This window comes from Rutilus rutilus, assembly GCF_951802725.1.
Source record: "Rutilus rutilus genome assembly, chromosome: 3".
Lineage (NCBI taxonomy): Eukaryota > Metazoa > Chordata > Actinopteri > Cypriniformes > Leuciscidae > Rutilus > Rutilus rutilus.
This window is the reverse complement of record NC_140211.1, coordinates 6,473,486-6,498,411: the sequence shown is the minus strand read 5'-3', so window position 1 is coordinate 6,498,411 and position 24,926 is coordinate 6,473,486. Positions and strand designations below refer to the sequence as shown.

The following is a 24,926-nucleotide window of genomic DNA, read 5'->3' as shown; positions in this document are numbered from 1 at the left end:
TCCCGCCGGCGCGAAAACCCAAACTACTGTTTGCGTATACTCCAAGACGTTCTCTGACGTTACGCTAAACCCTGTTGAATTTTCACGTTGTTGTTTTTTCTCCAGTCTTTGTGCTAAGCTAGGCTAGCGGTGGGTGCCTCAGATAGAGTTACGGCACACACGGAGATGAAAATGGTATGTATGGACTAGGGATGTCCCGATCAGGTTTTTTTGCCCTCGAGTCCGAGTCCGAGTCATTTGATTTTGAGTATCTGCCGATACCGAGTCCCGATCCGATACTTAATACATAAAAAAAAGAATAAAGAAGAGCTAAAAAACAGATCCAGGATGTTCCTTATTTAATTCACCTTATTTTAACATTCAACAACTCTGTTAACAAACAGAGCACTTCTGTGAGGTAGCTTGAACAATCAAGTAATAAATAAATTCTTCACTTTTGGACTTTAGTGCAACAGTAAATATAAAAAAAGTCTAATATATAAACAAATAGCACCTCAACTTAAAATACCTGGCAGGCATGTAAACAAATAAAAAATAAAAGTGCCACAGTGTTTGCAAAGCCAGTAATGTGCTTTTAGGAACTGCACTCCTAACTCTTACACCGGTTTCACACTGCATTGTTAGCAGAGCGTGCAGTGCGTATTTTTTTCGCCGCCCATGTTAATTAAACCAGGCTTTAGAGCATTCACACCGCGCGCAGAGGTGGCACGGCAGTGCGTATAGCAGAGCAGAGCAAGAGCAGGAGTGCCGCGATCGTTTCGGCGCCGAGTCTATCTTTGCTGCGCCGCTTTTGCTGAATTAAAGTGACAATGCATTGATCATGGCCAAAATACACCGCAGTTTTATCCCAAAAGTGCATTGATGATATCTGTTGTGTTTTAAACAGTCAATCAAATGACCAACAGCAATTTAAAAAGAAAACAAATGTCCAAAAATAAACTTGTTGCCATAACAATAAAAACAAAGATGAACCAAAAGTTATATAAATGAAATTATTAATAAAATAAGCTTCTTGACAAGTCTTTTCTCTTAAATGTATTTGAAAACGAAATAAAGCAATGCCAACTTATCCATTATAGAGTACTCTGTAGCCTACACAACCCGCGGTTCAACCGCGTGTGACAAACGCTGCCATGTGAAAGCAAAACGCGCGTGTCCTGCTCCTGCTCACCATACACACTGCTCCTGCGCTGCTTATGCTCTGCTAATGCGTGCAGTGTGAAAACGGCGTAACTCTGTGCCACCGCATAACTATATATGTGTTAAAAAAATAATGAGAATATATATACATATATATCCGAGTCCTGATCGGGAGGTAACGTCCGATTCCGATCGAGTCTGAAAACACGTGATCGGGCCCGATTTCCGATCACGAGATCGGATCGGGACATCCCTAGTATGGACTTATCTAACTCTGGGGGATACGGTGAATAAGCTAAAGTCCCAAAAAGTCGGCGTGTTCCTTTAAGAGAATGCAAACACAAAATGCATGATCCGTGCATTCAGCCTTAAAGTGACAGCATCCTAATAATCCTGGTGTTATGTTAATGACCAAACAACAAAGAACAAAGAAAAAAAACTCACTGCTCTTGAACTTTAAAAAGGATATGAAGACCATGCAGAGTTATTTATTTGATTAGCCTTCTGCAAGATAAATCTAATCAGCCTGACTTTTCTGTCTCTGTTTCACCATTTTCTTCCTTTTTGGACTTTGAGGCTACAGGGGTTGCAGTGGAGAGATGTTCTTGCTTCTCTGCACACATCTGTTTTAATGTACACTCTATGTATGTGAGTGTGTTTCAGCAGCCTAGAAAGGGTCCCTCTGCTGTTGTTAGGAGAGAGGGCCTGATAGGGCTGCCTTCAGCCGGAAAGTGGCCATAAATGGACTTGTCTCACATTCTATAAGAATGTAATGTATATTCTCATTGGTTGGCTATTACACCCCCCTGAACCCTGTATAAATGCTGATGTTTGCAAGTAAAAGTAGAGAAGGTCGGTGAACACCAGTTGGCTTCATGTTCCTGACTCTCCCAGGCCTGCAATTCTTTTCAATCCATGAAAAAGGAACAAGACTGAGAATGAGGCACGAGGAACAATATATAGAGATAAAATATTCTAACACCTACTTTATTAAATTTCGGTCCCTGAAAATGTATTAGACCTGGCTGAAGAGCACTGTTTATTCATTTTTATGTATTGTATTTATTTGTGCTTTTGCTTTTAATTTGATTGTTCTTATTTTATTACTGACTGGTTACTTGTCTGTAGATGGTTTCAAATTGGAACAGAGGAATGTGAATTTTCACTGGTATCTAAAATGTTGGTGTCATAACTGCCTGTTTTTGTGTCATGGCTGGTAAAAAATATTTTTGGCCAGTAAATTTTCTCAAGTCACCGGCTATTGGCAGGTGTGGCAAATTTTTTTTTTTAGTATATACCGGTACTAAATACTATATACTATACTATACTATATTATACTATATCATTCTGTATATACTGTATTCTATCTACTATCGCCCTTAATATATGTGCATCAGAACACATTATACTCTAAAAAATGCTGGGTTATGTTTTACAACACAAACGCTGGGTTGACACTGCTGGGTAAGAACGCTGGGTTGATTTAACCCAATTTGGGTTGAAAATCATTGTTAATCTGTAACCCAATGGTGCTGGGTTGGGAACGCAGTCGTGAAAGAGTTTGTACGTGACTTTAACAACACGGACGACACCAGTGAGAGGAGACGCCATTTTCTCTGCATCTTCAGATGGAAGCCAGTGAAAGACGCTTTACGGTAAGTTCAGATAAAAAATAAATAAATAAATAAATAAAAAAAAAATTTAAAGTCCCTGTAAAGGCAATTCTAAAAAAAAAATCTAAACACATTAGAAATGTTAGAAATGTATTACTAAAACATATTACAAAGACTGTGAAGTGTGAAGTACTGAATTGTCGAGTTAGACCGTTAAACAGTTTTTCACCATTGCTGTGTTCCGGATTTTTTGGGCGGGGCTAAAACGGGGGCTCGATGACGCACTGAAGCCCCTGAGCTCCTGGACACGCCCCTACTTGATGACGCACTGGAGCCCCTGACGCTGCCCCTCCCCTAACAATATAGCACATTCATTCACATCAGTTTGCCGATCGCGAGTTACTGTCAGTACTATTAGTTACTACAGCCTACAGTTTGCTAGCTAGCTATGCCTTCGTCACGGAAATGCGTACTACCTGGATGCGATCACGTACAAAACAGATCGGTGTCCTTATTTAAATTTACGAAAAACGATCACATCAAGAAGAGGTGGATTAATTTTGTGAAGAGCCACCTTGATGGACAGCTTAGGATCACCGCCAAAACCCGCCTCTGTAGTGATCATTTTACACAGGATAGTTTTATAAACTTACGTCGGAGACAACTGGGATTCACAGATAATCCGCTGTTACTGGTGAATGGGGCCGAACCGATTATCTCCCGCCTCGGCCTTCATCCTCCCATCGCGCCGACAACTGGTGCCATTGTCGGCAGTGCGAGCCCACCAATGAGTGTAAGTTGCCTTGTGTGCTTATGTTATTATAATTATAGTAGGTAACGTTAGTCCAGGCTCGAACATGGCTTTGTAAAACCTAGGAGCATCCATTCCGGCTGTAGCGGTGACAGTTGAGTGTGGCGACTGCAGCTTTCCCGCGAGTGGGCGTGGTTTCAGCGCAGCCAGCGGACACGCCCCCAGCGTTTGAGAGCTGAGACTACTGCTCATTTTTTCAAGATTTTGATAGCTTATTTTATGTAGGGGAGAGCGGGGTATGTTGTCACACTTTTCACACTATCTAACATTTACTGAGCACCATACATCAAAATGGTATAAATCTCATACCAAATGAAAGAAGGAAGTCTTGGGCACATATGTTGTATTCATAACATCTTCATATCTTATCTCATTACGGAGTTGTAGACTGTTGAATAGCGAGTGTGCACTTGTGACAATTTGCCCCATCGGCGGGTAAGTTGTCACACTAGGGCGGGTAAGTTGTCACACTAGATTATCTAAAAAATAAGAACACAACTACTTAATTGTGAATATTGATTTTAACTTTTAAACTCAAAACAGACCTGGAAATATAAACATCCGTGCCTGGAGAACCTGGAAAAACAATAATTTCAATCCAGATAATGCACATTTCAATTAAGTGGCAAAACCACTTTACTTTGAACTTTAAACTCAAACGTTCTATGGCTTGCACATAGATCCTGATAACTGAATGGAATGCTGCAGATAACCTGCTTAACTTAACCTCTGAACAAAACAGATGCCCTGTATCTGACTAATCGGACTCATCTCCAGAGTCACAATTCTGACACACATAAATTGCCTGGCCTGAGGTGCAAGCATCATGGGCCCAATTGTTGCATTTTACACATTTTACGCATATGCTACTCTGAACAATGCCTGAACTTCGTATTTTGAGCACTTCTTGTGTTTTTTTTTTGCCTCTTCACAATGACTCGCTTAAATTAGTCCTAATTTGTCAGTCGCTTTGGACAAAAGCGTCTGCTAAATGACTAAATGTAAATGTAGCTGCCTTGTTTTTCATAGGTCCAGATTTCTGCTTCCCTTTCTTTTGAAACAGCTTTTTGCTAGATTGAGACTTATTCTTTTCTATTTCTAGTTGCTGCTTCAATTCAATTCAATTCAATTCAAATTCATTTGTATAGCGCTTTTCACAATACATATTGTTTCAAAGCAGCTTTACAGAAAGTGCATTTCAGAAATGTACATAGAGAAATACAGTTAGTTAATCATGTATTGATTTAGGGTATAAACATCGCCAGCGTCGAGTCGTCTCTTCACAGGCGCCGAGTCGTCTCTGCACGGGTGTTGGAGAATCTGTAGTTTCCATGAGAGGCTGGATACAAACTGGAGCTGACGATCTGTATTTACCTCGGGACTAGCGTCCCGAGATAACAACAGAAAAGCATATGGGAAATAATTAGCGTAGCTGCTGTTCGCATATTAATGCATTCAATCTGATTCAACTGTAGTATAAAATGTAAGTATTATGTGAATGCCTGGCTGAAGAGATGCGTCTTTAATCTAGTTTTAAACTGGGACAGCGAGTCTGAGCCTCGAACAATATCAGGAAGGCCATTCCAGAGTTTAGGAGCTAAATGTGAAAAAGCTCTCCCTCCTTTAGTGGACTTAGATATCCTAGGAATGACCAGAAGCCTCGAATTTAGTGATCTTAAAGAGCGCGATGGATTGTAGGGCGATAGAAGTTCCGTTAAATACACGGGAGCTAAACCATTTAGGGCTTTATAGGTCAGTAGCAATACTTTGTAATTGATACGGAACTTTATAGGTAACCAATGTAGAGACGACAGAATTGGTGTTATATGATCGTATTTTCTTGATCTAGTAAGAACTCTAGCGGCGGCATTTTGGACTAACTGTAGCTTGTTTATTGAGGATGCAGGACAGCCAGCTAATAAAGCATTACAGTAATCTAGTCTCGAGGTCATGAATGCATGAACTAACTTTTCTGCATCAGAAACAGATAGCATGTTACGTAGCTTAGCAATGTTTCTAAGGTGGAAAAAGGCTGTTCTTGTAACATATGAAATATGATTTTCAAAAGACAAGTTGCGGTCTAATATAACACCCAGGTCTTTTACTGTAGAGGATAAAGTAACAGGACACCCTTCTAAATTAAAGTTGTATTGTAAGAGGTTTTGTGGGCAGTTTTTTGGACTAATAAGTAATACCTCCGTTTTATCTGAATTTAATAGCAGAAAATTACATGTCATCCAGTATTTTATATCTTTAACACACTCTGTTAATTTAGATAATTTAGCGTTTTCATCTGGTCGTGATGAAATATATAATTGAGTGTCATCAGCATAACAGTGGAAATTAATTCCATGTTTTCTTATAATATTACCAAGTGGCAGCATATATATTGAGAATAGCAGAGGGCCTAACACAGATCCTTGCGGTACACCGTAGTTTACTGACGTTATCTTCGATTTTTCCCCATTTACGCAGACAAAATGGTAACGGTCTGATAAGTACGATCTAAACCAGTTTAATGCCTGTCCCTGAACACCAGTGTAGTTTTGTAGTCGGTCTAAGAGTATTGTGTGATCTATAGTATCGAACGCAGCACTAAGATCAAGTAAAACTAGTATTGAGATACAGCCTTGGTCAGAAGCTAAAAGTAAATCATTTGTGATTTTAACGAGCGCAGTTTCTGTGCTATGGTGCGGTCTGAATCCTGACTGAAACTTTTCATAGATATCATTTTCTTGCAAGAAAGAGCACAGTTGAGCGGACACAACTTTTTCTAGTATTTTAGACATAAATGGAAGATTTGAAATGGGTCTGTAATTTGCTAGGTTATTATGATCTAATTGTGGTTTCTTAATAAGAGGTTTTATAACTGCCAACTTGAATATTCTTGGAACATGACCTAAGGATAAAGACGAGTTAATAATATTGAGAAGAGGCTCTTCCACTACAGGTAACACTTGTTTCAGTAGTTTAGTTGGTATTGGATCTAATAAACACGTTGTTGGTTTAGATGCAATGATAAGTTTATTTAACTCTTCCTGTCCTATAGTTGCAAAGCGCTGTAATTGTTCTTGCGGGGTGATAATTGAGGCTGAATCATAAGACACCATTAAAGATTGTACATTTACAATTGTGTTTCTGATGCTTTCTATTTTCTCAGTGAAGAAATTCATAAAATCATTACTACTACACTGTGACAGAATATTTTGCTCCGGTAACGTCTGTTTATTTGTTAGTCTAGCGACGGTGTTAAATAAAAACCTTGGATTGTTTTGGTTGTTTTCTATTAGTTTGCGGAGATGCTCAGCCCTGGCTGCTTTTAGGGCCTTTTTATAACGTGACATACTGTCTTTCCATGCGATTCTAAAGACCTCTAGATTAGTTTGTTTCCATTTACGCTCTAAATTACGAGTTTCTCTCTTTAGAACATGCGTAACACTGTTGTACCATGGTGCTTTAGTTTTCTCTCTAACCTTTTTTAATCTAATTGGTGCAACGATGTCTAATGTACTAGAGAAAATGGTGCTCATAGTGCTAGTCATTTCCTCTAGTTCATCTAGAGGAAAATGCTTCACTGGCGTGTCAGTAAGTATTGCTGATTTGCATCGTTTTCTTCCTTTGCTGGCTGGTTTTCGGGGGCCATCTTTTGGATATGGCCGGATGTCCACTGGAGTTGGTAGCCCACTGTCAGCAATAGCATTGCTGGGTAAGGGTGAGCTGGTGATAGCAGAAGCAACTGGGCGTGCTAGGCAGGACAGGGTTGGTGCTGGGGCACATGTGACGACTTGCCCCAAAGTCATTGAGACAACTTGCCCCATATTGACATGTGAGCTAATGTTGGCTAAATCTCAAGTTTAGCTCAACATATCACTTTAGCGAAAGTACCAAAAGACACGTTACTGTCTACTCTATTTTGTGCAAAATAATAATTTTAAACATTCATACCTAACAAAGTTGTATTGCATAAAATGTAAAGTGATTTTTTTTTACTTTTTAAGCAGAAAAATAAGAAAATTGTGCTAACCTCAGTGATCTTGACCACATGTTAACAGGAAGTTGACTATAGAAGAAGAAGTCACATAAAGTGGCTATTTGATTTTTGAGATAGAGCCTCTAGTGTTGGAGTTATGGACAGTGTGACAACTTACCCGTGTGACAACTTACCCCGCTCTCCCCTACTTGCCGGCTTTTTTTATCATTCAAATTTGGCTGGGTGGCTAATAACACATGTTTCTGTGGTGTGACAAACTCAGAACACATACTTAATTTTGACTTTACAGGGACTTTAAGTAATTATAAATTGCCAGAGACCTATGAGTGCTTCATTCTTTTGAGTTTATGTGAGTTTATTTTTTAGAAAATAAATATTTCTCTTGTCTCCTCCATGTTTACTTCAAATTTTTATGCAACAACAGTATGACTTTTTTTTCAAAGATCCTCTTGGTGTTGTGGAGTCCATAACAACAACAATGTCTCCAGGCATGAAACTCCTCTTCTCCCTGGTCCATTTCTGCCGTTCTTGTAGCAGCGGTAAGTACTCTCTGATCCATCGTTTCCAAAAGAGGTCAGAGATGTACTGAACTTGTTTCCATCTTTTCTTGGAATACAGATCCTTTTTGTCAAAAAGTCCTGGTGGGAGAACTGGTTTCCCTTTCAGGAGAAGTAAGTGGTTGGGTGTTAACGCCTCAAGGTCGTTAGGATCCTCTGACAACTTTGTGATGGGGCGATCATTGAGCATTAGCTTCAGCTTCACATAGTACAGTATGAAATCCCTCATCATCCAATGTTTGCTGTCGCAGCACAGAATGCAGAATCTTTCTGACCATACGTATGAGGCGCTCCCAGACACCACCATGATGTGATCCAGATGGCGGGTTAAATCTCCACTTTATTTCTCTATGAGACATGGCTTTCTCAATTCGGTGATGGTTTAAAGCGGCCAAGGCTTCACGAAGCTCTCTTTCTGCTCCCACGAAATTGGTGCCGTTATCTGATCTCATGTGTGACACTTGTCCTCTCCGAGAGATGAACCTCCGCAAAGCATTGATGCAAGAGTCAGTGTCCAAAGAGTAAGCCACTTCGAGGTGCACGGCCCTACTTGTCATGCAAGTAAACAACACTCCATATCGCTTTACAATGTTGCTTTTTATATCAATTGGCCCAAAATAATCTACGCCAACGTTGGTGAATGGCGGTAGATCAGGAACCACTCTTTCCTTGGGCAGGTCTGCCATCTTCTGTTCACTTGTCCTTCCTCCATACAGCTTGCAGAATAGACATTTTGTTATGACCTTTTTCACAGCCGAAATGCCATTTGTGATCCAAAACTTTCTCCTTACAGAAGAAAGAACATGACTTCTGCCTCCATGACCAAGCTGCAAGTGGTAATGCTGGAGGATAAGGTAGGCGATGTGTTGGTCTTTTGACAGAATGAGGGGATGTTTTAGGCCCTCAGGAATAGCTGCTTTGCTCAGCCGGCCCCCAACACGCAGAAGTCCTCCCTCCAGCACAGGGTCCATTCTGTAGATGCTACTACTCCTGGGTATTACTGGATTCTTGGAGGTCAATGCAGCAATTTCATCTGGGAATCTTTCTTGCTGACAAAAGGCAACTATGGCTGTCTCGGCTTCTGCAAGATTTTTTAAAGACAACTTTTGATTTCCCAGTGAATCTTTGAAAGCTTGCATCTCTTTTGTCATATTCAATACTTGTGTTCCATTTGCACTTGCAAACTGAAGTTCCTTTCTCTTTTTACACAATTTCGATAGAGCTCTTTTCAGCTTGAGGATCCAAGCAACCGCCACCTTTAATCTTTGCCAGTCTGAGAAAAAGATATTAGTTGAGAAGTGGCATTTGTGTTGATGAGGGTTACGTTGATTATGGGATTCCTTTTTAACTCTGGGTCATCAACAGTCACACTTAAATCTAAAGGTGACTTTGGCCATTTTCCTTCAGGTTCCCAAAGAAATTCGGGGCTTTCCATCAATCTTTGTTTCCAAAGACCATCTGCCTTTATTCCCCGAGATGCATCATCTGCAGGGTTTAGAGTCGAAGGTACATATCTCCATTGTGAAACTTCAGAGCTACTCCTGATTGTAGCTATTCTATATGAATGAATGTTTGAAACCTCCGGTCCTCATTTTTTATGTACTTTAAAACTGATGTGCTGTCAGTCCAAAAGCAGGCTTTCATTAATGGCAGCTGGAGCTCTGTTTGAAGCATTTTGTCTACTCTCACTGCAACAACAGCAGCAGTGAGCTCTAGGCGAGGAATGGTAACAGGCTTAAGCGGAGCTACTCTTGCTTTGCCATACAAAAAAGAAACATGAATCCTTTTGTCCATGCTTTGCATTCTGATATATGTAGCTGTGCCGTAGCCCTTCTCACTAGCATCAGAGAAATGATGCAACTGGGCACAAGCCACCTTGCCAAATCCATCAGGCTTGATGCACCTATTGACCTGGAAATCTGCCAACTTTTCCAGATCTTTCAGCCACTTGTTCCACTTTTCTTGGAATGCTGAAGGTATAGGATCGTCCCAGTCACATTTCATCCGGCATAGTTCCTGTAACAGCAGTTTGGCTGGGAGTATGAGAGGTGCTAGGAATCCTAGGGGATCATAGATGGAGCTGATTAATGATAGCATACCCCTTTTGGTAGAAGGCTTCTCCTTGACTTTGACTTTAAACTTGAAACTGTCCGTCTCGATGCACCACTGCAAGCCTAAAGCCCTGTCCACAGGCAGCTCATCTCTGGCTAAGTCCAGCTCCTTCAGAGTTTGAGACCTTAACTCTCCTGGAATACTTTGAAGTACCTCTCGGCTGTTGCTGATCCATTGGGTTAGAGTGAATCCCCCTCCGCTGCAAATGGTTATGAGGTCCTTAACCATGGCGACAGCATCCTCCTCGGAAGGCAGGCTCTTTAGAAGGTCGTCCACGTAGAAATGTCTGGTGACTGTTTCAATCACGTCTAGTGAAAAGTTGGTCTGGTTATCCTCAGCAGTCTTTCTGAGTGCAAAGCAAGCGCAGCTTGGGGAGGAAACTGCTCCAAATAAATGCACAGTCATGCGATATTCTTTCAGGTCTTGTTCCAGATTACCTTCAGGCCACCACAAAAAACGCAAATAATCCACATGTTCCTCAGTTACCTGTACTTGATGGAACATGGCCTTTATGTCAGCCATTAAGGCCACGCGTTCTTGTCTGAATCGCATCAGGACCCCTACCAACGAGCTTGTTAGGTTGGGACCTTGCAAAAGTTGACTGTTGAGTGAAACCCCTTTATATGCAGCTCCACAATCAAACACGACTCGTAGCTTATGTTTCCTTGGGTGGTATACACCATGGTGTGGTATGTACCACACTTTGCCTTTTATCGCCAGTAACTGATGCTGCGGTACCTGTTCAGCATAGCCATTATTGATGGCATCAGTAATGAAGTTTGTGTATTCTTCATGAAAGCTTGTATTTCTTTGCAGTTTCCTTTTTAAACCAAGGATGCGTTGCAAGGCAACAGAGATGTTGTTTGGCATTGTGACATCTTCCCTTCTAAAGGGCAGTTGTAATTTGTAGTGTCCAATTTCAAGTTTGGCAGAGCGTTCCATTATGTCTAGGAACCTTTTTTCCTCTCTTGACATTTCCTCTTGCTCTGTAGCAGACCTTTCGTTGAAGTCATAGTTATACTGGCTGGTTAACAGCTCCTCAATTCTGTCAACTACAGTCCTGTTAGCGTGAACTGATGGGCAGCCAGTCTCACCATCATTGCAACCTTGTACCGAGCCATTTATGACCCATCCTAGCAAAGTTTTGACTGCGTAGGGCCCATCAGCCTGGCTGTTAACTACCTCCCACGGTTCCATCAGCTTGGATGCATTGGTGCCAACAAGAAGATCCACATCAGCATTTATATGTGGAACTTTAATGTCTTTCAAATAAGGCCATTTAGCTAGCTCCTTTTCACTGATGATGTTGTCTGTGGAGACGGGCATCCCTTCTTGAGTGAACACACAAGGAAGTTGATAGAAATGTTTGCCAGATAATCCTGAAATCTCCAGGCCTTTAATGATGGACGTTGTCACGGTTTTGTTATGACCCATGGTGCGAAGATGAATCTGAGCATTTCGTCCTTGAATGTTTAACTTATTAAGAAGCTTTTGTGAGCAGAAAGTGTCTGTACTCCCTGCATCCAGAAAAGCATATGTTTTAATAACTTTAGTTCCCTTTGAACTCTTCACTTGAACAGGCAAGATGGGAAGAATACCATTATGATGCCCAGCCCCTGTATGACCACAGGTGGAGGAGGGTTTGCAGCTTACAGAAGATCTCTTGAGGTGATCCATATCCTTCTGATTACTTCTTTCCTTTTGTCCAATATGCAGAATACTAGGGTGCATTTGACTGCAGTGTTTGCAAGTGATGCGCTTATCGCAACTCATGTGTCCTGTGTTTAAGCAGCCGAAGCATAGACCTTTCTCCTTTAGAAAGTCTAATTTTTCCCGGTGTGCCCTTTTTCCTAGTTAATGGCAGTGTTCCAATACATGACCATCCTGTGCACAGTACAAGCAAGAAAGGTTTATTTTGGTGGAATCATCTTTATCTTTGTAAGCAACCATTTTGTATCCATCCTTAACAGAAACATGAGTGGCAAAGATGTTTCTTTTCAACTGTGATTTCATTTGAGAATTGCTTGGTTTCATTATTCCTTTAACAGGTGGAGTGTCCTGAATGACTCCAAAAACTGGGTCTGAAGTAATCCTGATCTGCTGCTCAATGAAGTCAACAATGTGTGGGAAACGTGCCCTTTGACCAGTTCGTTCCAAGATTTCATTTGCCTTTGCCCTCCACTTTTCTCTGAGTTTGTAGGGAAACTTCTGAATCAGAATCTTCATGTTAGCTGACATGCTTAATTCCTCCAAGTATCGTAACTCCTCCATAGCATTGCAGCACTCACGAAGGAAAAGTCCATATGCTTTTAGTGCTTTAACATCCTCACTTTTGATACTTGGCCAGCTGGTGACCTTTTCCATATAAGCTGCAGTTATGTTGAATTCATTTCCAAAATGTTCCTTGAGCAACTGTTTGGCTACAGCATATCCCTTTTCTGCTGTCATGTGAAGACAACTGCGTACCATGTCTCTTGGTTGTCCTCTGGTGTACTGCTCAAGGTAGTACAGACAGTCTCCTTTACAGCTAGTCTTTGCCTCCACACAGTGCTCAAAGGCTTTCATAAATGAATTAAATTGAAGTGGATCTCCATCATAGGTAGGGATTTCCCTGTGTGGCAGTAACTGGGCTGTTTGCATTTGAACGAGAAGAGCTGTTATGTCATTCTGTTGTTTCAACACACTGTAGAGGTCTCCTGTTGGTTTGTTTTGATTTTGTAGAGGTGAGGTATCTTGAGTGACAGTTGAGTTTGTAGGCAACGTAAAAGAAGGGGGTACAGGACTTGTGACATAAGATGACCTTGTTTGTGATACAAGAGGCTTTGATACAGTGTCACCTTTACAAGCTGGGCTGTGACGGTTATAGGCTGCACTTGGATCAGATGCAACTTCTTTAACCACCAAAGGCTCAGCATGTTTTTGCGGCAGCTGAACAGATGCGTGCTGCTGTGAAGCCTGGGAAGCAAATGGTGGCGCATGAGGGTTGAGCAGAGTAGGCTTGACTTTGGGCTTGGCCCCCTTTCTGACATAAGACTCCATTCCATCAGAGTGCCTGGAAGCCATGCTGCCTCTGCTACTGCCCTGTAGCACCTTTAGCTTCGCATTAGCAACAGATATTTTGGTTTCCAGCTCGAGTTGTTCTTTTTTCCTCTTTAACAGATATTCCTGGTCTTCCAGAGCATGCTTTTCCTTTAAAGCAGCAGCACAAGCCAAGAGTGCAGCTCTTTCTACCTCTGCTCGGATGCGTTCCGAAGCTGTGGATGATTTGCTACTAGAAGAGGAATTTGTAATTGAGGAACCCATTAGATGCTGTGATTTCACAGAAGTTCTTAAAGAAACATTTGAGATGCTGTCTTGAGGTTCAATTTGAGGCTCCTTTTCTTCCGTACCATCACCTGCATCTTTATGTTGAACTTCATTGCCAATTCCAATATTACTGTCTGTTTCCTTAGCAGGAGCGGCAGAAGCTTCTGCATTCTCAAAGTCATTTCCAGTAACAGGTACACCTTGAATTTGTACCACATTTTGTTCAGCATCAAATAAAACAGCTGTGCAACCTTGAGATTCAACCAACCATTTCTGAGTATCAGCAACAAAATCATGTACATTTAACATTTTAGCTTGATACCATATTTCATGTTTTTGTGCTTCATCAACAGGCAATAAATCCAACAACACTTTGTGTACCTGGTGTGATTCTTCTGATAAACACAGAAACCTTTTAAATTCATTTTGAACCTCTTTTATACACTCTTTATTTCCTTTTAATGCAGTAATGCTTTGCCTTAATTTAGAAAGTTTATTTATTTTGGTCTTTCTTTCATGTTCTAAATGACTTATTTTCTCCAAGAAAGCCTTGGCTGTTAATTTAACCTCTCTTTTTTTCTCTGTCCCACCATGCACCTTTGAAGCATTTTCACGCACATTAAAGTTCAGTTCACTTGCCAAAGTCTTATCAGTTCTCTTTTCTTCTGCCATATTGGCCAAAGTCAATTGTTTGTTTATAAACGCACGACACGGATACTTTGTATCAACGCAGACGTCACGTATCGACGTGACACATTTTACGGCGATCGCAAGACTGCTACCAATGCATTGGTTTTACGCTTACGTGTGCACACAATAAATCAGAATGGCCATTCATAAACAGCGCTGAACCACATACCACAATGGTGCGTTGGCCGGCATATGATACTCCGATGTCCGCTGCTGGAAATCCCGGTTGCTCCAATAGCTCGATCCGGTGTCATCCCGTGCAGCCTCCGGACTGTTGCTGCGATGGCTCCAGTGTAACTCAGATCCTGCTGCGTGCCACTGCAGGTATTTCCATTAGCTCCTTTAGCTTGTTCCTGAGAAGCCTCCTTCCTGACGCTCGTTGTTGCGATTAATCCAGGTGGCTCCAATAGCCCTTGGTTCGGCGTCTCGCAGTGCAAACGAGTCTGGCTTCTTCCTACCGAGGCAGTTTTTTACCTAATGTAGCTACTAAGTACCACTAAATGCTACCGGTTGATGACTGATAGCTTACTTTCTTACGTGAATTCAATAAGGCTCATGATCACACTCTCATTGTTAAAAGTTGAACATTTATTCGTCTTCCTTTTAGACAAACGCCTGTCATTTGAACACAGTAAAAAACTGTTCGCCTCCTCAGTCATCCCCCCTGGTGACAAACAGTTGACCTTAAATAACCCCAGGCCACAGGCAGAACACCCAAACAATGAAAACACCACCCTCTAGTGGTTGGGGGAAAAACTTAAAGAAAAACATGGCTCCTACAATTAATATTTGGGTCAGTTAATTAGATTAACTTGAGGTAGCTAAATTAATATTACAATCAATTAATCAGTTCCAACGAACTCTTTTGATTATTCATTTATTTCTAAGAAAAGTGTATCTTTCATGGCCACCAAAAAATAATTATTTCTTAGCATGTACAGCGCTTAGAGCATGTAACAAGATCAAGATCATAAAATGGACTTTGTTGCAAGCAGAGAATCAGAAACAAATACATGTTGTGCACAAGTTTTATTAACTAACTCACAAACATAACTAAAACTAAACGAACATACATACATACATTCATTCATACATACATACATGCATATGTAAAATGGTGAGTGATGTGGAGCCGGAAGCAGGAAATGGAACTATGGAAAAGATCTATTTAACTATGAAAAGAACCATCAGCTTATCATTTTCAGAGCACCTCATTAAATTGATACTTGCATGGTCTGTGCAGTGGACAATTCTTGAAGTGGTTGAAAATTGAGTTTGTTGATGGGTCCGTGAGTGTCAAATGTCACTGTACAAGTTGCAATCGTTTTCTTCTCTGCTGGATGGAGAAGATATGATGAACTTGCATGGTGGTTTCGACGCTGTTGTGGTTGAGAGAGTCCCTTTTCTCCTGAGGGAGCACATGGCGGTTAGTCGAAGCCTGCAGCCCGGGCCTGCTGAGGCCACACTGGACAGCACGGCATCCTGAAGTGCCGAGAACGCCAAGAGTTGATTGTTGCCCGTTCAGTGATGGTAAGGTTGCAGTTTTCTGGATTGAAGAAAAGGCAGTCTGACTCCCTTTGGGAGCATGAAGGCATAGCAGGCGGTGCTCAGGCCTGTTGGGCCCTTGGACCCCTATCAACGTCAAGAAAGAGCAGTTGATGCCAGAAGAGAAGAGCTATGAGAGGGAAGGGCTAGCGAAGAGGCCTTTTAAAGCTTGACAAAGGTCACACCTTGCAGGGCCGGCTCAACCAATAAGAAAGGGAAAAGTTCTGAGCGGGAGTTCCTTCTGTGGTTGATTTATGAGTCTTTGTTTTAAGCGTGCTCATTTGCAATGGCACACTGGATTGGTTTCTGATGACAAAACTAAGAAAGATTCTTGTAATACTAATATGTTGCATAGCTATTGGCATATCATGTACACAATCATTTCGATCTTCAGAGTACCAATAGAGACCAAACATGGTATATGTGAGGTTACGTTAACTGTTGGTTGTATAATAAAATACATAGTATCAAGAGATAATAGTATCAACAGATAATAGTATTAAAAGACACAACACAAGACAGTAAATCATTCACAAAATGTTCTGGAGTGCATGTTAATTTCATGTTAATCAGTTCATCAATAAATGAATGCAGGAGAGCCTGTTCTAATATCTGTGGGTTTTGTAGCAGAGGCCCCGTTCACATTGCTAAGGGTCGTAAAACGAACTTATCTGATCGTGGTAACGAAGACCGTCTTGCCCTGTTTGGGGGGATGGGGCCACAGATCCCCAGAGTGAGTTCTTTTGTTCATTTGTTAAACTATAACAAATACTTGTGTCTGACTTGTCTCAGTCGTTACATCAGTAATGTTATTAAAACTGAACTCTTTTAATATAGCTCTATATTCTTTTAGGCAACCATGTAGATCTGTTGGATAATTGTTATAAACTATAGGTAGTTTCTTAAATAACTTAAGATTACAGATTTATAGTTATAAGTTTAATGTTGAGTGAACTTAAATTTGGGAGTTTACTTGTTCCCTTTGTTTGCTTGAATAAGTTGGTGCAATATTTAATACAATTACTTAAAGTCGAAACCAATACATCATTTTATAGTGTAATGTTTTCGTTGGTGGTGGATAATATACAAAATAGTATAATGAGGTCTTAAATGCAAGTTATATTCATCAGTGTTCATTGAAATGGAATAGAAAATACTGTATCTGATGATTTGTCATTTTTTTCTGCTTGTCTTCTTTCATGCACACTGTTTTGACTATGTTTGCCTTTATTCTAATTTTTAATAAAATTGTACCTTTTGATAGTCATTCTGTGTGTACAAAGTGAATTAATAATGTCAAATATTCCTGGTTTTATTTTCAAACTATTTTGGGTTAATCTTAATCCAGAAATGTAGTAATTTTGGTTACAAAAACATTTAACCCAATCTGCTGCCAATCTTTTCAACCCAGCATTTTGTACTGTACAACAGTTTATTATTTAACTGTATATGCTACATTGTCACATGACCTCATCACTTTGCATGTTTAAGACTGCAATATTTTTACACTCTTAAATTATGTAAGATTTGTAAATGTTGTACAAGCTGCAATTCTGTGACACGCAAATAGAAAATAACATACATGTATTATAGACTCAGTTTACATGTATGACACAATATACCCAGTGTTTCAGTTTATACAAAGTTTATCAGTATATAGTCTATCAATAATTACAAATTTTTTTTATGTAATCAATACAAACTTCCAACAAACTAGATCTTTCATTTTAATACAGTGTTTCATAAGGAGGTTTTGAGTTCATAAACACTAACATTGATCATGAGACTGTGATGCTGTTTTAATCAATATTTACTCATATGTGTATTAATACAGGAAAACCTGTAGTGACGGTGAAGCCAGATCAGCCTGTGTTCATAGGAGAGACAGTCACTCTCACATGTGACATACAGGGAGGAGGAAACATTCAGTGGAGATACAGCTGGATTAGAGATGGATACACTGTCTATCCATATACAACAAGAACAACAGCAGAGTTCAGTTTCAGAGCTGATTATGTGTCTGTCAGTAAATACAGTTGTAGAGGAGAGAGATCAGGCTCATACACAGACAGTGATGCTGTTACACTGACTGTATCAGGTGAGTCTTCATATTCACATCTGTTTAATGATCATTTAAAATCCATATTTCAACACTTCAACCACATCTGTTCTTATAAGCAATTCACTTTTAGTCATGATTGTCTTCAGATGTCTTGTGTGTGTTGCACATTTTTATCAGGATATTTTTAAAACATCATGTAAATTGTGACTTTCCAGTGTTATTGGCGTCTCCATCTTTGAGATTTAGTCACTGTCGCTATGGTTACAGGAGATATTTACTAATAGAAAAGATGAGTTTTGTGCTGAAGTCAGAGAGAATGACGTGACTCACAGATAATGATGTCAAATGAGTTCATGAAGTCTTCAGATAGTCTGATGAAGTTGATTCAGACTCAGTATCTCCTCATATGAGCTTGTAGTTGGAGATCTTCTTCTATCACTTCTAGTGTGAAACGGCAGTGTGACGTCGAGAATAATCCTGTGTTCAGAAGATACATGAAGGATACATGGAGTTCCCGTCTCAAACAATATCAAAGATGTGGGAACGGAAGGCTTTCACTTTCATTGTTATCCTCAATTTACTTTTAAGACAAAACTTCATTTACATGTAGAGCTGGAAGAAGAATGTAATACAGTATATAATGTTTGAGCAGAGATTATTCAGGGTTTATTCTGACTCTGATGAACGCAGGGGCTTTAATGCACTTTGTCACTGTTGCTGCAATAAAACTTCATCATTGAGATCTTCAACATCCTCAAAACATTTACAAAATGTAATTCTTTTACTTTGCACTGAAACAGATGTTTGAGTCATTTTGTGTTTCTGTCTTTCTTCTCAGATTTCCCCACATCTACAGTGACTGTGACACCAGACAGATCTGTATTCACTGGAGAAAAAGTCAATCTGAAGTGTGAGATAAAACCTGATCACAGTGACTGGAGATATGAGTGGTATAAAGACCGTGTAAAGTTACAGACGTCTGATCGTTACACTGTAAACAGAGACACTCTCACTATCAGAGGAGCTACTGAGTCTGATCAGGGTTGGTACAGGTGTGAAGGACAGAGAGATGGAAGACCAAACTCATCAACATCAAGCTCTCTTTATCTCTCTGTGAAGGGTGAGTTGAACATCATTGTCCTCCTAAACTCTCTCTACTAAGATACAGTATATATAATAGAGTCTCTGTTCAGAATATTATTAAATACAGTAAACAGGGCCTATAATGAACACTCACCATGAGCCAAATGCGAGTAAAAAACCGCGAGTGTGTGAAACGCTGTCAGTCGTTATTTGGCCAGTAATAATTTCTAACAAATGCAGTGTTGTGATTGACACTCTGTACAGTTGACGGGTCAGTGCTTCATCATCACAAAAGTTTCAGCCTCTCCAATGTAAATATTCAAGGAAGTGGAACACGCGAAAGGGAATTGGTAACTCGTGTGCTGTGTGTGTTTAACATCTGAAGCGCGGCCCTGAAAGACACTTCTCTCAGACAGCGTGTGAAGTTGAGCTCTCTTTCATGCCTACCTGCGCTTCAGTGGACAAATTCACTCCAAATTATGTCATAAAATATTATCCTAAATAGTCGGTTATGTCTTAAGCGAACGCAAACACAAAACACATGATCCGTGCATTCACCCTTAAAGTGACAGCATCCTAATAATCCTGGTATTATGTTAAAGTTAACCAAACAACAAACGACAAAAAAAAATAATAATACCCACTGCTCTTGAACTTTAAAAAGGATATGAAGACCATGCAGAGTTATTTATTTGATTATCCTTCTGCAAGATAAATCTAATCAGACTTTTCTGTCTCTGTTTCACCATTTTCTTCCTTTTTGGTCTTTGAGGCTACAGGGGTTGCAGTGGAGAGATGTTCTTGCTTCTCTGCACACATCTGTTTTAATGTACACTCTATGTATGTGAGTGTGTTTCAGCAGCCTAGAAAGGGTCCCTCTGCTGTTGTTAGGAGAGAAGGCCTGATAGGGCTGTAATGTAATGTATATTCTCATTGGTTGGCTATTACACCCCCCTGAACCCTGTATAAATGCTGATGTTTGCAAGTAAAAGTATAGACAAGGCTTCAGATAATTGGCTTCAATCCTTCAGTGGATTTGGAGTTCCCATCTGAAACAATATCAAAGATGTGGGAACGGAAGGCTTTCACTTTCATTGTTATCCTCAATTTACTTTTAAGACAAAACTTAATTTACATGTAGAGCTGGAAGAAGAATGTAATACAGTATATAATGTTTGAGCAGAGATTATTCAGGGTTTCTGACTCTGATGAACGCAGGGGCTTTAATGCACTTTGTCACTGTTGCTGCAATAAAACTTCATCATTGAGATCTTCAACATCCTCAAAACATTTACAAAATGTAATTATTTTACTTTGCACTGAAAGAGATGTTTGAGTCATTTTGTGTTTCTGTCTTTCTTCTCAGGTTTACCCACATCTACAGTGACTGTGACACCAGACAGTCCTGTATTCACTGGAGAAACAGTCAATCTGAAGTGTGTGATAAACTCTTACAGTAACTGGAGATATGAGTGGTATAAAGGCAGTGTAATATTACAGACGTCTGATCGTTACACTGTAAACAGAGACACTCTCACTATCAGAGGAGCTACTGAGTCTGATCAGGGTCAGTACAGGTGTAAAGGACAGAGAGTTGGAAGACCAAACTCATCAACATCAAGCTCTGCTGTTCCTCTCTCTGTGAAGGGTGAGTTCAACATCATTGTCCTCTTAAACTCTCTCTACTGTGATCACTGTAATGAAGGTGGACTGGTTCTTTAGGTTTGGTCATCGCTATGGTGTGTTGGTAAGAACACAGAGATAGGATCCACATTTAAATGACTTTAATGTCCATCAAGTTCACTGGTTACATTGGTATGGGTGGTCATTAGCATGTGCACGTGTGTGTGTGTGTGTGTGTGTGTGTGTGTGTGTGTGTGTGTGTGTGTGTGTGTGTGTGTGTGTGTGTGTGTGTGTGTTTTAGTCATTGACGCACACAACTCTGGCAGGAATTAGGGAAAAACAACACACAAACCATCTCTATGATAGAGCAAAAACGAAACAAAAAAGTTCTGCGCACAGTCACTCGACCAATGCTGTGGTTTGATTGGCTGTCCGTTCACGTGATTGGAACATGATCACTATAAGCTTGTCCTGTATATTTGATGAATGGATAATAGTGGTGTCCCCCTCTTTTACAATCACACATACAATCAAGAGACTGTATGACTACTCTTCAGGTTGAACGGTGGCTACTGCAGTTGAATTTTCCTATTGGAAGTTGTGGTACCCTCTAACGTCGGGTACCAGCTAACCACGCCCTTGCCTACAGAGAGATACGTCTCAGATGCACGCCTCCTCTCCACTGGGCTCTGCCTACTTTTCCAGCATTTTTCAAATATTGCCAGTGGGTGGAGTCAGGCTCTGACCAGGGGTTTAGTTACCCTTTAAGCTCCAGTTTCACATGAATGCTTTACTTTTCGTGTCAGAATGTCTGAATCCATGTGCAAACACACTATCACTGTAAAGCTGATTAAATCTATTGTAAAAAGTGCTACATAAATAAAGGTGACTTGACCATCATAAATTCTGCTATATAAACAGCATAAAATAATGAGAGCACCATTTAATTGCCTCAAAGTCTGGTGTTATTATTGTTATTATTATTATTATTATTTTTTATTATTATTATTTATTGCTACACTTCAATATGTGAATTATTCCATCAGTAAATTAACACTTTTATGAGAGAGGTGTTCTGGATGCTCAGTGAGGAGATCTTTGTACAAGCAATCTAGTTTGCAACCCCGGTGCTCTGAAAGCCACAAAGATCACAATGTTCTCCACTGCGCACGCAATCTCTGTCACTTAGCAACAATAAATTAAGTGAGAACGGCACTGCTTTACAAGGGGTGGAAGCACCAGTTGTCTTCACCAAATGTCAGAACTTGCAGTTGGATGGAGAAATAATGACTCTGAAGCTTTGACACTTTTCTCTGATTTTGAAAACAGTGTCACCTTGTGGCAGGGCAGATCTATAGCAGCCATAAAGCAGAGCGCGCAGCTCTGTTGTTTTAAAGCCTGACAATGCTATATCTTGTTGTTGGTGAAATTAAGTCCGTCGACAGCCATCTGTGAGAGAGGATTTTCCTGCATGAGCCGAGTGAAAACATCATATCGTGCTTCTGCAGTCTGAAACACTGAATTATCTCATGCAACTCTCCATAAATTTGTTTTATTTATTTATTTAAAGCGACCATGTACAATTTTTAACATAAATATTTCCATTTCATGCATTGTACCGGATTTAGCCAAAGGCTAATTTTCCCCAGATAGGTCAACATTTAAAAAAAAAATTTTTAAACACATTAATGCTTTTATTTGTAATGCAATGGACCGGTCAACGGGACATAAATTAATCCTTTAGTTTAAAGAAAAGGGTTATTGGGCTGTTTACAGTGTCATATACAATAAAAGAGGCTGCACAGCGACAGGAAATAGAAATGAACACAAAAAAACTGCCTTGCTAACCTTACACAACGCTGACAGTGGATTTTTTTTTTTTTTTTTTTTAGCAGCTGCGGACAAATTCTTTCGACGCACACACAATATTACGTAACACTCTACGTGTATGTTTTAAAAACATAATCTACATATAAATTCACACTTTTTAAATAGCCCACTTAAAGTGTTAATTACAAATAAATGACTAAATGCTAAATGCATTTACAATTCTGTGAAAACAGGGAGTGCTGCACGCCACTTCCCACACCCTGTATTATATAATAAAGTACACAACCAAGCAATGAAAAAAAGCTTGTAATTAACGTAACAATGACTTGCCTGTCTAGAAGAAAGCAGGCAACTTCAGCATCTCTTTTGAAAGCTTTCTCCTGCATTAGCTCTGTCCACCTGGAAAAAGCTATCCCGACGTTAACCCTTGTTTTGTTTGTAATCTCCGTTCACGTTTCCTTTTACGGTCTATTTTGGACTTTTTCGACGACAAGGACTCCTTATCCTGTGACTCAGCATATGTATGAATGAACGGTGTATAAATAACCGTACAGTGCAGCCTTTTAAACTTGCCGCGGCAGTGACAAGCGCCTCTCACTGCTCTGCTCCTCCGCTTCTGCTGGCTTCAGTCACGTGACGCTGGCTCTGAACGAAAACGCGTTGTGCAAACGCGTTGGCCTAGTACTTTTTGTCCCTCTCTGCTATTATAGGAACTACATGGAAGCCTCCGTGGACCTACCCGTCCCATGTAAATAAAGATAATAAATTCTTCGTTTACGAGGATAAGTCCGATAATTAGCAGAGGTATTTGTACACCATTGAGGACATATTTATGAATAAAAATATTCATTTTAGATAATAAAATACCTAAAAAGTTACACATTGTCCCTTTAAACAGCTTGTTTTCAATGTTTTTTTTGTTTTTTTTCAACAATGGTTTTTATTGATTTTCCAATAAAACAAACAATAACCAAATAACAAAAATGATATCACCAAAAGGAAAATAAGTTACAAAAACATTCCAAATATGTTGATCAAAGCCGCAGTAATTAAAATAAAACAAAACAGAACAAAACAAAAATGTCACGCTCAAAACATTAATACATGCACCCTCTTATTTCTTAAGGAAATCAATTAAAGGTGCCCACATCTCTTCAAATTGCTGTGCTTTACCCCTTGTAATGTACGTTAACTTCTCTAAAGTAACATACATTGCCATCTCCTTGATCCAAGAGTGTGCAGAAGATATTTCAGTCTCTTTCCAACTCAAAGCAACTATCCTCCTGGCCTGCAGGAGGCCAAAGTCGATAAGAGTCCTCTGATTGTTATTGATAGAAAGATGATCTGGGTATATCCCCAGAATACAAAGTTTTGCAATGCACAGTATTTGGGGTTTTGTGATGTTACTTAGGGTACAGACAACCATTTCCCAAAAAGTTACCAATTTAGGGCAGTCCCATACACAGTGAATAAAAGTTCCCTTCTCAATTAAACATTTCACACATGTGTCTGGAATGTCCGGGGACCATTTGTTAAAGTCCCTGTAAAGTCAAAATTAAGTATGTGTTCTGAGTTTGTCATACCACCGAAAAATGTGTTATTAGCCACCCAGCCCAATTTCAATGATTAAAAAAGCCGCCAAGTAAATAAAATAAGCTATCAAAATCTCGAAAAAATGAGCAGTAGTCTCAGCTCTCAAACGCTGGGGGCGTGTCCGCTGGCTGCGCTGAAACCACGCCCACTCGCGGGAAATATGACTCGCGCACAGCTCGTGCATGTCGGCGCGACGGGAGGATGAAGGCCGAAGCGGACAGCGGGAGATAGTCGGTTCGGCCCCATTCACCAGTAACAGCGGATTATCAGTGAATTCCAGTTGTCTCCAACGAAAGTAAACTATCCTGATCTCTACAGAGGCGGGTGTGGTGGTGATCATCAGCTCTCCATCAAGGTAACGTTAGCTCTTCACAAGATAAATCCACCTCTTCTTGATACACAGGCGTAACTATCGGTAAGCAGGGTAAGCCGTTGCTTACGGGCCCGGACCAATCAGGGGCCCGCCCGCGTTACTGGAAGATATTGATTGACAGCCGGGTCCCCCTATCGCATTCTACTACTTTTAGTCTGATCGCATTTTAATTTTTTGCGAATTGATTTGAATAAATAATGACAACAACATATTTGACTTATTAAATAAATGTTTGAAACGAACAATGATGAATTTGGTGTAATTTGTTTCGAATTGGGACTGGGGAATCCCCGGGTGAACATGGGCATTGCGGGCAAAACAGTAAACGTTGAACTTGAGACGGAGTCGTCAAATTTTAAACACAAAAGTGGCTTTCAAAAGCGCAAACGAAAAGAGGAATTTGATAAATTAATAAATTACCAAAAATAGGAAGCTTCTTTAAAAAGATGACACAGGGGGAGATCGAGATTGAGATGGAGCAAGAGAGTAAAGCGAGTAAAGCACCTGAAGCGACCGTTGGTAGTAGCAGCTGAGAATGCCGTGCGCGCGATCTGGATCTTAAGGCTATGATCGACAACTTCGCACAGAGGAAAGCCC

The 24,926-nt window shown here is 40.2% G+C and overlaps 1 protein-coding gene across 2 annotated transcripts in view; it reads left to right on the top strand.

Moving 5' to 3' along the window:
- The window catches only part of LOC311287751 (basement membrane-specific heparan sulfate proteoglycan core protein-like), a 280,443-nt gene that overhangs the window by 229,913 nt on the left and 25,604 nt on the right, over positions 1-24,926 (top strand). For both annotated transcript variants that reach the window (XM_084404780.1, XM_084404781.1), the window contains 3 exons: positions 17,600-17,863; positions 18,666-18,947; positions 20,277-20,558. In XM_084404780.1, coding sequence (XP_084260906.1) covers positions 17,600-17,863; positions 18,666-18,947; positions 20,277-20,558 — 828 coding nt within the window. The remainder of the gene's footprint in view (positions 1-17,599; positions 17,864-18,665; positions 18,948-20,276; positions 20,559-24,926) is intronic.